The sequence below is a fragment of the Equus caballus genome, chromosome 10 (genome assembly GCF_041296265.1).
Source record: "Equus caballus isolate H_3958 breed thoroughbred chromosome 10, TB-T2T, whole genome shotgun sequence".
NCBI classification, from domain to species: domain Eukaryota; kingdom Metazoa; phylum Chordata; class Mammalia; order Perissodactyla; family Equidae; genus Equus; species Equus caballus.
Window position 1 is genome coordinate 11,865,612 of NC_091693.1, and position 12,435 is coordinate 11,878,046.

The 12,435-nt window shown below is 46.1% G+C and overlaps 1 protein-coding gene across 6 annotated transcripts in view; it reads left to right on the top strand.

Annotated features, from left to right (window-relative positions):
* The window catches only part of HNRNPUL1 (heterogeneous nuclear ribonucleoprotein U like 1), a 35,445-nt gene that overhangs the window by 3,444 nt on the left and 19,566 nt on the right, over nt 1-12,435 (top strand). For 3 of the 6 annotated variants that reach the window (XM_005596260.4, XM_005596258.4, XM_005596259.4), the window contains exons 2-7: nt 2,248-2,373; nt 4,452-4,608; nt 6,591-6,664; nt 8,405-8,544; nt 10,215-10,314; nt 12,083-12,195. In XM_005596260.4, the coding sequence (XP_005596317.1) occupies nt 2,253-2,373; nt 4,452-4,608; nt 6,591-6,664; nt 8,405-8,544; nt 10,215-10,314; nt 12,083-12,195 (705 nt within the window). In that variant the 5' untranslated portion in view covers nt 2,248-2,252. The remainder of the gene's footprint in view (nt 1-2,247; nt 2,374-4,451; nt 4,609-6,590; nt 6,665-8,404; nt 8,545-10,214; nt 10,315-12,082; nt 12,196-12,435) is intronic. The other 3 variants (XM_023649787.2, XM_005596257.4, XM_014737245.3) reach the window with 1 other exon arrangement.

Genomic DNA, 12,435 nt, shown 5'->3' on the forward strand with positions numbered 1-12,435 from the left:
AAAGGGTGGCTTCCTAACAGGACCAGGGAATGGGGATTGGAGAGGGTCAGGAATAAGGAGAAAGTTCTCTGGTGTCCAGGATTTCTGGCATTTCTCTGAAAAGAGGGCACCCTGGGCCATGGGGCTAAGGGAATGAGAACAAGGGGTTCAGGGAAGAGACAAGATTTGGGGTGGGCATTGAGTACTTACTTGTTTGTGAGAGATGGGATCTCCTGGAGGGGAGCAACCTGAGTGTAGATTTGGGGTGGAGAGCAGCCTAGGGATTGTCCAGGACCCAGGTGCTGGGAAGAGTACTTCCTATTGCAGAGACCTGTGAAGGAAGGAGGAGTGGCCCAGCATGCACCTCTAGGGCAGGAAAGACCCTGTCAGGAATGCGTAGGAAAAGGGCCAATGGCCGGAGGTGTCTCTGGAGAGCGAGTTAGGTGCTCCAGAGCAGACTCTAGACTCAGACAGACTTTGTTTCAAACGTGACTCTATGACTTGGGTAAGTCACTTCACCTCTTTGAGCCCTTGTTTCCTTGTGTGTAAAATACGGATAATAGTGCCCCCAGGATTGTTGTGAATGAGATTACATGTGTAAGGGGCTTAGCACTGGGCCTGCCTATTGTTAGGAGATGGATGTTTTAGAGAGTGAACAAGGATCCCAGAATCATAGCTTCTCTAGGCGAAGCTGCCTGATTGGGCACAGGAGAGATTCTTGGGAAGAGAGGTGTGAGGCTTTGTGGGAAGAAGAACACTGTGCTTGGAGCTTGGAAGAAACAGAATGATTTGAAAGGATCCCCTGTGTTCCAATTAAGGAGCTATTATTTCTTCCCCTCTCTCTTGCCCCCTACAGCAAAATCCTTTGAGCCGCCTTCATGCCACCCTCCAACACTTCCTTCAGCCCCAGTAAACAGACCTGTAGCAAACCATGTAATCTGTTACTTTCCTCCCTTTGGGCTGCACCTAGTTTGTGCTCAGATGTATTTGTCCTCTGAGAAAGGATCCAATCAGTTAGCAGAATAGTCTCTCCTTCCCCGTGGTTCTCCCTCACTGGTCCTGGCACAGCCACTAGTAGGGCCCTAGAGGCACTTAGCAGAGATTGCCCCTAGGGTGGAGAGCCTGCTTGCTGTTCATCCTAGGTTTCCATACTTCTCTCTGGGTTTGGCTGCAAGGTTCTCTTTGAGAGAGTTTCAGGTGTGGTACTCTGGTTTTAGTCCCACCCCTGAGCTTTCACATGTGTTATCCCAACCCCAGGAATGTTCTCTCCATTGTCATCACCAAATTATTGCCTGTGTATCCTTTCTGTCGAGGCGTATTTGTTACTCTCTGGGGCCCTGTCTTAGCTCCTGGTACCTCTTTGTCGCCCTTAACACAATCATAATTACCTTTTTGTGTTTTAAGTATTTGTTTAATATGCGTCTGTCTCACTAAACTGAAGGCTTCAGTAGGACAAGCTTATTCTTAGTTGTATCCCAGGGTCTGGTGTGTAGTATGCACTCTGTGAGTCGTTAATGTTGTTATTGTCACCATCCTTCAGCTGAGCTCCTCATGGATCCACAAGACACCTTCCCACTTAACTCCCAAGTATTTCAGGGCTTATCCCTAATGAGTCTGAAGGCCTCTATTTTCATGATTTCTGTTGTCTTAACAATTCCTTTCCTTCCTCCTCCATTTCCTCTTCAACTGAGATGGTTACCCTTTATCTTTGCAGCTATTGCAGGGTGCAAGAGATTCCTAAAGGGGGTTGGCTGTGCCGGTACGATTAGTGAATTGGGCTGGGCAGAGGACTGGTTTGTGCTCTGAACAGTTTTTAAGGTTGTGACCTGAAGGCAACTTCCTAAGCATTATACCATGTCAGAGAGCAGCTAGGCTGGTGGGGTTTTCAACTGTGCTCCAAGGAGTCCCAGGTGTCTGTAGAATTGCCTGCCGCCCTGGAGTGGGAACTTAGAGGGCAAGGTCAAGCTGGACCCCTTCTCTGACGCTCCCATCTTCTCGCTTCAAGCAGAACAGTTCTGTTTCAGTTGGTTGTGTATGTTGGGATTCTGTAGAACCCAGTCACAGATAGATCTCCAGCCTTTTGAGGGCCAAGAGGATACATCCTCAGGAAGTTGGGTCTGCTGACTGCCCAGATAGGCTTCCATCTCAAGGTGTTGTCACGTCTTTTAGCCGCTGACAGATCCTAAGTGGGGAGGACATCGTGTAGCATAAAAAAGCCACCTCTAATCCCAAGAAGTACACTTCTAACTGGCCATTTTTTATTTTAAGATGTCATGGACAATATTACCAGGCAGAACCAATTCTATGAGGCCCAGGTTATCAAGCAAGAGAACGAGTCAGGCTACGAGAGGAGACCGCTGGAAGTGGAGCAGCAGCAGCAGGCCTATCGCCCAGGTAGGAAAGTGCATGCGGTACATCTCTTTGAGGGAAGTAGAATCTATAGGTGGCTCTTACCCTCTGCATAGAGCCTGTCTTCCCAGACAGACTTTGCATCTTCCTCTTGGCCGGTCTATTTGAGTTTGTCACTCTGGCAAGGCTTTTTTTTTTTTTTGAAAGAAAGAACTTAGTCCCACTCCCAGGTATTGGGAGAGGGGCGTTTTCATGGTATCTGTTTTCACATGTTAGTGTCAACACCCTGGAGAGTTTAGATTTGGAAGCCAGTACTTGAGTCTTATTTAGAATCTTAGAATGTGTAAGCCAGAAAGGATCTTCTGAATCTAGTCTGGTATTTCCCGTGTTCTGAGGAATATTGTTTCAGGAGATATTATTGAGGACTTCTCAAAAAGGGTTCCTTGGCCAAACACATCTGGAAAATAAATGTAGCATATGTCGTGCCACCTCTGGGAGAGTCACTGTGCTTATTAGAACATTAAAGGCTCTAAGGAGTCCTGGATTGAAGAAAACTCTGTGTCACATTGTTTAAACACAAGATTTCCCAAACATGTAAGTATGTCTTTGCAGAACCAAGTTCCCCATAATGTTGATTTGGGAAACACAGACATAATCTAGCTTTCTCCTTCCCATTTTACAGATTGGGGAGGTGGTTTGTCTGATGGCAGAACTGGAGTTAGAACTCAGGAAACTGGCTCCTGGGCCTCTGCTCTTGGTTAATAAGGAGCGTTCCTCACCATTTGTGTCCTACTGTTTGGAAAGCTGAGTCCCACTGTTGAGTAATGACAGAGCAAGAATTGACTCCCAGTCTTGTGCTTCTTTCAATGTGTTGTGGCCCTGGTGCCCTTTCTTAGAGAATCTCCTTGATTCTATCTAATTCCATTCTGGTTCATCCACAAAGTGAAATCCCCAGACATTTCTTGTGCGTGGCTCAGGATTTTAGTGAATGTAGGTTAAACTGCAGATTCGTGTCAGGCTCTGTGAGACTTTTGGGATCGTTTGGCCCAAGGAGAGTATTTTTTGTGCCATTATCAACAGGCATTTATCAGGCCTTCATGTGAGCTCAGTGCTATGCTGGGAACCATGGAGGCTGTCTTCAGATGGGTGAGCCCCATCCCTACCATGGAGAACCAGGAGCTCTATCTGAGAGGCGTGTTCTGCATGCCAAAACTAGGACGTGATCCAGGGTAATCTTGGGTTGAGTGCTGAAATGAGTGGACATGAGTGATCCACAGCACCAAGCATAGATGCTGTGGGAGGAATGAAGCTGGGATGAATCCACGGTTTGTTCTCGGTTAGGTGCTGATTCTTAGAGTCTGCCTGAGACCAGAACTTTCCTGTGGCCCACAACACGTTGTTCCATCTTGACTTCCTCTATATATTATGACTTACTGAGGCTGTCACACCTCTGGGCTGCCTTAAATGCAGACCCTCCCTCCTGGAATGATTCTGGGCTTTGTGGTAGAGTGAATAAAGCCAGTGGAGTTAGCTGCAAGACCACAACGCTCTGTTCAGTTGACCTTCTCCCCTCCCTTGCCAGGCTGAAGAAGCTTTGTAAGAACTGAGGTGGAGAAATTCTTTGGGAGGGAAAATTGGAGAATGTAGGATCATGGAATCTCAGGGTTTAAAAGGATTTTAGAAGTCTTCTAGGGCTCTCTACTACTCTGTACAGGCCAAGGCAGCTGCCAGCTTTCACAGGGCCTTTGGCACAGTAGCCAAAGGCAGCTATTCCACCTTTGGGTAGGCCCTTAGAGAGCTTGTAGGTCCTTCTTTAGTGCTGAAGTCTCCTCTCCCTCCCCATGAAGCCTGAGAGTTATCTGACTGACATCTGTCACCCCATCGACTGCCAGTTCTGATGTGCCTGGTTGGCCGTCCCCGGCCTCCCTTTATCCTCACCCTGTTCTCCAGTACAGCCTTCTTGGTTCCCTCAGCAGGCTTTGGTTAAACCCAGCAAACTGCCTGAGCCCAGCCCTTCGTCATGGTAGTCAGGATCCTGCCAACAGCTCCTGAGGTAAAGGGGACCAGAAAAGTGATGCTGAGGAGTTTTCAAGTGTCTTGACCATCTGGATTTATCCCAACAGTAGAAGTGAAGACAGAGATGAAGCAGGAAGCACCCACCAGCTTTCTCCCACCTGAAGCATCTCAGCTTAAGCCAGACAGACAGCAATTCCAGAGTCGCAAGAGGCCTTATGAAGAAAACCGGGGACGGGGTTACTTCGAGCACCGAGAGGATAGGAGGTAGGTGTCACTCTTTGTTCTGTAGGTCTCTGTCCATAGCCCAGTGCCACTAGAACCTTTGTACTAACCAAGAGGGGCAGAGCAGAGTTCTCCCTTCCCTCACACTCTCCCCGAGTCCTTCCTGCACTCACTACCAGATTTAACTTTGCTAAACTTTTAGTCTTTCTCTCAGTTTTTCCCTTCCCATTACCTGCAGGGTAAAGTCCAACACCTTGCCTTTCATGAGTGAGATGCCATCCTGCCTCTTCAATCCTTTGTCCTACTGCCCTGCAGTCCTGCCTGGTGTCCTATTGTCCTATTCTTAATGGCTGCTTGGTATCCTTCTATTGAAAGAAAGATCTATTTCCTGACCCTTCTACTCATTCATTCATTGTCAGCACTCAGTGCTTTCACAAGATGCCTATCCTTGGGCTGAACACTGGGAACACAGATGATTTGGACAGTGGATTTTTCTTTCTGTTGTTCACAGTATAGGGACTGAGAGAGAGACATACACAAGTAAGCCACAACCCAGTGGCTTACTACTCACCTAGTAGGGTGAGTAGTCAGGGTGCATGTGAGTGTCAGGAGCTCACAGGAGGGCGTGGCCTCTCTGCCCTGGTCATTTCCTTTTTCCCTTTCCTGACAAGACCGCCTACCCCCACCTACTTCACCCCAGCCACAGTCCTGCCCCTCCCACTTTCCCTCCTTCAGCTCCTGTGTGAAGCCTTTTCCAATCTCCAAAACTGGGAATGACCACTCCTCCTCTACTCATCTGGACTGGTGATCTGATGCATTTATTTCTTACTAGGGAATCCATCCTCTAAATAGCTTGTGACTCTCTTTAAGACAGGACCTGTGATACGTGTGTATGTTGACGGATGGTAATTAATCTTTGGATAGTGAACATGATGTAATCTACACAGAAATTGAAATATAGTGATGTACACCTGAAATTTATATAATGTTATAAACCAATGTTACCTCAATAAATAAAAGAGAAAAATGAATGAATCATAAAAAATAACAATAGTAAGATAGAGCCTGTGACTAAAATTAGGACATGGAACCCACCTCTTACCAGTTTCTCCCACTGCCTACTATAGAGCAGAAGCCTAGACCTACTTGCCAGTGGAGAGCAGGGAAGGAACACGTGCTCTTATCCAGGGCTGGCAGAGAAAGCTCGCTAGGATAGACTTACCGTGTGATGGGCTCTGTGCTAGCCATGGCCTGGCAGGGCCAGAAAGACACTCCACCTGAGGGAAGCCTGCTGCTTGGGGAGTGCCAGCAGCCAGGTGGGCATGGGGTACCTGATCTGGGTGCATGGGGGACTAGGCATCTGGGCTGCCTGAGGCAAGACCCTGGGCGTTAGACCCCATTGTTCTACCCCTCTCCCTTATTCCTATACCTTGGAAACAAACAGTATTTTAGCATAGTCCTTTTTAGTGTTTTGGTAGGAAGATGAATCTCGTTCATAATTTAGGACACTTTTGAAAGTGAGAAAGAGACTGAAAAAATGGGTCATATCAAATCATTTCAGATGTGGAATTTTAGGAAGCCTGGTACATGGACAGATTGTAATTACTGGGGTTTTTCTAAGCTCTTGCACTTTCCCCTTCCTGGCCCAATACCGTTTGGTCTGCCACAGCCTCCCGTCAGTAACAGAGTTCAGTATGGAGGCAGTGCTCAACATGGGAGAGCGTGAATCAGAATCTTGGGGTGTGAGAGAAGAGTCTTTGAAAAAGCTTTCTAAATGATTCTGATGGCCTTCTCTAGCAGAGCATGCCCTGTCTAGTTCCTGTCCCTACCCTAGGAGTTAACAGACATTGCTTTCATTGCAAGGATGTAGGGTCGCAGAGTTCTTTTGCTAACCTCTGTGGGAAGAAATTGAAATCCAGGAGGCAGACTGGAAGCCACTTGTAAAGTCCAGCAGAATCTTCATTTCCCTTCCTCTGTGCTCGTCCAGCCGTTCTCATATGACTTAACCCCTCTTTCTGACACAGGGGCCGCTCTCCTCAGCCTCCTGCTGAAGAGGATGAAGATGACTTTGATGACACCCTGGTTGCCATTGACACATGTGAGTCCTTGGAGTACCTATCTGATTCTGCCTTGCAGTCAGTATTGGGAAGCTATGCCTTGACCTTCACAAGAATGCCTGCCTAGCACCATCCAGAGCCAGTGTTAGTCCAGCCTCTGGAACGAGGCTGCTGGTTTGGAGACAGAATATCTGTTCCCAGCTCTAGCTGTGAGATCCTGGCCAAGTCATTCTACTTCTCTTAGCTTCTCTTCAAGGAGGAGTAATCCTGCACTAATACCTGTGAGAACTTTCAGTGGCACTCATCAGACAATGGATACAAGAGCAATTTGGAAAACCCTGACCACCCTGTACACACAGGGGGTTGTCATCTAATCAGGAAGGGAACCTGAGTGCTGCTAGGGAAACTTAACTCTTTGATGACCAGTTCCCATCAGCTACTCGTGTTCCTGGTGAAACCAATGCCACTTTGTCCTTTGAGGCATTAACCTGGCCCACCCTGCTCTCTGTCCTCCAGCTCAGTTTTCTTTCCACTGGATAAGTGGCTTTCCCCTTGACTGCACATCTAAACCCTCAGAGGAATGATTATAGAGATCCTATCCCTCCCCTCAGACCCCCTAAGACTGAGTGGCGGAGCCTATGAGTCTGAATTTTAGAATGCACCCAGAAGCCCAACAGGTCTGAGAACACCATTATTCAACAGAGCGGAAAGTTAACAGCAGTTCATTCATGTATTTCTTTACGTAGAGCAGTGGCTACATGCTTTGAAAGAGAGAAAGATATCTCGTACATAGCCCCTTCTGTCACAAGATCTCAAAAACAATATACCCAGAGTAAAGCTAAATGTTTTTGGAAGTACTGGGTGGCAGTGGTCTATGGAGCAGTGTCTGATCAGTTGCCAAATGTACAGACTGGTGCTCAGCCTTTAGAGAAAGGAGAGCCTACTGGATGAGTTGGTCAGGAAAAACTTTCTTGGAGGCTTGACTGGCTCCTTGAAGAGTGGGAAGAGTCCGAGCTACTGCATGAGAGTCCTGAGCCCACAGGAGGAGCTGGGAGCCTGTGGTGTACCTGGACAGTGGTACCTGGGTGGCAGGGGTGCATCAGGGTCAAATGTGCAGCTATTGGCAGCAGGAGTCTGGCTCCCAAACTGATACAGTTAGTAGGAGGAGATGGTGGAAGTATATGGTCATGGTGATTAGCCTTTTTGTGAATTCTAAAATTTCTTGACACTGGTGAGGATATGGACTCCCTCTCTAGCAAGTATATATCCCCAAGAAAGGCACTCTGTACAATTTCCAGGTGTTCCCCTGATAGCCATCCTTGGACCCCAGCCAGGTGAAGAACCCCACTTCCTCTGTGGGATGACTGCTTTGATCCTCTGCAGGCCAGTTTGCAGTAGTCCAAAGCCTTTCTACTGGAAGGGAGAATGGTTAGGCAGTGCGGCTGGTTTCTCACGAACCTGCCCTCACAGTGCTCCTAGTTAACACTCTTGGGGAACTTACCTTTGCCTATGCCTGTCCTTCTCTTGGGACCTTTAAAACATCAACCAGGGTCTGGCCCTGTGGCATAGTAGTTGAGTTCGCATGCTCTGCTTTGGCAGCCCAGGGTTTGCAGGTTCGGATCCTGGACGCAGACCTACACTGCTCATCAAACCATGCTGTGGTGGCATCCCACATACCAAATAGAGGAAGATCGGCATACATGTTAGCTCAGGGTGAATCTTCCTCAGCAAAAAATAAAGTAAAATAAAACATCAACTAACTCAGGCTTTTTCCTCCACAGATAACTGCGACCTTCACTTCAAGGTGGCCCGAGACCGAAGTAGTGGCTACCCACTCACAATTGAGGGCTTTGCATACCTGTGGTCAGGAGCCCGTGCCAGCTATGGGGTCAGAAGGGGCCGTGTATGCTTCGAGATGAAGGTAAATGGGAGCAACAGGGGATAGGGACTGAAGACAGACCTGTCCTTTGGAAGAGCCTGTCACCAGTCACCTCAGTCAGAGCCACAATTACAAAAGAGATTTGATTGACCGTAGAGTTTTACATCCAAGCAAAAAAAGTATAATGAACTTTAGAGAACTACACTATTGCTAAATGCTGTGTCAGAAGAGCAGGCCAACCATCCATACTTCATCAAGCAGATTTTTCCTTGGTAGGATCTTTTCCAGACCAACCATTATTATTATACAGCCAACCATTCCAAGGGTGACTTGTTTGTTCTGGGAAAAGGAGTTGTTTGGAAGAAAAGGGAGCTAGAAAGAATGGACTCAGTCATCCCCAGTTAAAAGGCCACGGGGAGAGCAGGGCAAAGAAAAGTTCTGCCATCAGGCCATCCTCTACCATCATCGTTCCGCAGTTCCATGTCAAATTATGTTGATGAAATAACACATGCTCATGTTTAACAAAAGTTCAGGTGGCACACAAGATTATAAAGTAGAAAAGCAGAAGTCATACTCATGTCCTCCCAGGCCCCATCCTGCCCTCCAGAGATAAGTTATATGTTAATTTATTGTGTATCCTTTGTATCTCCAAACTTATTTGTGATCTCTAATATTTATAGAACACTTTGCATGCACTAGATATGGTGCCAGGCTCTTTATACAGGTATCTCCATTAATCTTCACAGTACCATCATGAAACAGGTACTGTTATCCCCATTTTTTGGAGGTGGAAGCGAGGCTGAAGGTTATCATATTTGACTGGCTAGGACATTGTTGATTCTAAGCTGTGCATTGTTTTGTGTGCTACTCATAGAGAAACGTTGCCAATTAAAATGACAGAGTGCTTTCTTATCACAGTAATTCTAAGATATATCCTGCCTTTGGACATGTTAAAACGTGAAAATAGGCATCTGAAAGTCAGTGAAATAGGGTAACTTTCCAAAAACCACGAACTAATATTGATAGATAGGATTACTAGGCAGTCTAACCTCTAATTCAATTAAAGGTTGAGTCAGAAGGCACTTTTATTCTTTCTGCTTCTTTTACTTAATACTTCGACATTTTTCCATACCAGTACATTAGCCCTGTCTCATTCTTTTTAACTGCTGCATCATATTTTGTGGTGTGGGTGTGCCATAATGTGACAGTGCCTTATTGATGGTTTTTTCTACTCTTTTGTTTTAATATAAACAATGCCACACTGAATGTTGTTGTGTGTTTGTGTGTGTATGTTTACACAGACACAGATATGAGTGTATCTGTTGGGTAAACTGAAAGTTGACTTGCTGGGTTATAGAGCATGTGCATTTGCAGTTTTTACGGAGACTGCTAAATTGTCCTCCAAAAACTTTGTGCCAGTTTATCCTTCTACACCAAATTTCATGAGAGTCCTTGTTTCCCCTGCAGCAAGTGTTAAAACTAAAAAATAACTATATTTTGAGATGCCTATCTCTGTACCCCTACACTCTTCTGAGCCCTTCAGACATCCTGGTTTCAGTGCAACAGGCCCTTCAGACCAGCTTAAATGTCTTTTTCCCAGCAGCAAAAGCCATTGCTGTTTTTTAATGCCTATGTGCTTCCCTACTGTATTGCCTCATAACCCACCAGCCTCCAGAGAATCTATTCTGAGCCTTCTTGTTCTCCATCCCCAGATCAATGAGGAAATCTCCGTGAAGCACCTTCCATCCACGGAGCCTGACCCGCACGTTGTCCGTATTGGCTGGTCCCTGGACTCCTGCAGCACTCAGCTAGGTAAGTGGAGGTCAGCCAAGCAGTCTAGAGAATAGGTGATTGCCTCTATCCCTGGATTCTCAAGCTTTCTAAGATTCTCTTCCCAGCGTTGCACTTGGAACAGAACTAGCCTGGGATGGAACAGACACAAGGATCAGGTATATGCCACTGCCCATCTTCAGACCTAAAGATTCAGCGTGAAGGACCACAATCACATAACTTTTCTATGAAAAATTTATCCTTCATCTTTTAGGAGAGGGTCCAAAGTTCTCTTTAGAAAACTGTTCCGTTTCTTAAAAACAAGATCAATTGTCTACTGTCCTCAAACCATTCTGAAAATAAGTTCCTCAAGCCCGATTAAGTTCTGTCTGGGATTTTCTGTCTAGAGCCTGACCCAGAGTAAAAGGGGAAGCAGAGGCCAGTGGAGCCAGGGCTGGTTGGCAGAGAGAGGCAGGGGCTACCCATTGAGAGGTTCTGAATTTTCACAGGACCCCATGCCTCAGTGGAGTCAGAACCAAGTGACTGATTTTGATGACCAGTGCTGAGACCTTCTGCCTTGGTCATATAAACATTCTGATGATGGAAACACTCTGTACTCCTTGTAAAAGTCAACCTATACAGAGAGGGGGGAAAAAGTGGAAATCCTCCCTAAACCTGCAAAATAACAACCCAGCGTTAACATTTTCACCTATTCTTCTGGATGATTGTTTTCTTTGTGTATCTCAAACTGGGTCACACTTTGCGGACTATTTTGTAGCCTTCTTTCTTTTTCCTACTTAATATATGGTGGGCATATTTTTGTAAATAAATACAGCTTTTGACTACCACATAGTCTTCCATTTTGTAGTTGTGTCACTTATTTATAAATGTTTTGTAGACCATTTAAGTTAATTGCAATTTTTTGCTGCTAGACACTTGAGCTATCCTTGTGTGTAATTGGTCTGACTGTTCACTTAAGACTGGTCCGTAAAAGTAGAAATGCTACGTCAAAAGGAGTATGCAGTTTTCATTTTGATATGTATTAGCACTTTTTATGTAAGACTCATATGTCATCTCGTTATATTGTTGTCTCAGTTTTGAGATGTAAGTGGTGGGTAGTTGATACAGATGAAGATACAAAGCCCAGAAGGGTCAATCAGATGTCCAAGGTCACACAGGTTGTTCATACAAGAACTGGGCCTGGAATTCAAGCTTGTTGGCTCTAGCTCTTCTGGCAGGATGCTCCTTGGGTTCCTGGCAAGGATCTCTATATAAACCAGGTGTCAGCCAGGGCTCTTGGGATCTTAGTCAGATCACTTCAGCCACCAGTTCTGTAGCCTGAGGAAATCTAGTACCTTTCCTAGGGGTTAGACCTCATGTTCTCCAGAAGCAAAACCTAGCCCCTTTACTGATTTCTGCCAAAGACCCACTGGCTCCAAAAGTTGATGCCGTTAGTAGAATTGACTGAATGTTGTTAGGAGGAAGGGTTGCATCTCAGCAGATAGCCCTCCTCCATCCCAGTTCCTCTCTTCCCTTCCTCCCTTTCTTTCCAAAGTCTCCCTTTCTGTGCAGAGCAGTTCAGTTCACCTCCTACTCCCAGACTTAACACCTAAACCCATCAAGCCCTCAGGAGTTCTGCGTAATGAAGGGCTTCTTTTCAACAGAATCTTCCTCACCTTTCCCCGCAAAAAGTATCTGTTTAGTAAAGCTAGTAAAGAAAATCATTTTTTTCTTTAAAAGTGTGTGACAGCCATAGAGGCTGTTGTGACCATCACAGGTTTAACCTGCCTTTGCCTATTTCTTCCATCAGGCGAGGAACCTTTCTCCTATGGCTATGGAGGCACTGGGAAGAAGTCCACCAATAGCCGGTTTGAAAACTACGGAGACAAGTTTGCAGAGAATGATGTGATTGGCTGCTTTGCGGTGAGTGCTGGCACCCTGTGTGAGTTGGCAGAACCAAACATTGGTCCTATCAGGTGGACCTGCAGACACTTCTTTCTCATAAGTCTCTCCATTGTCTGCCCTATGTCCAGCCACTCTTGTCTCTTTTGTCTCTCTTTGACAGACTGGAATGTTTGCTGTCATTTTGTGTAAAATACTGCCACTCTACCCCCTCTGATCTTTTGTGCAAAGCTGTGAGATGGCACTCTGAAGAGGTTTGGG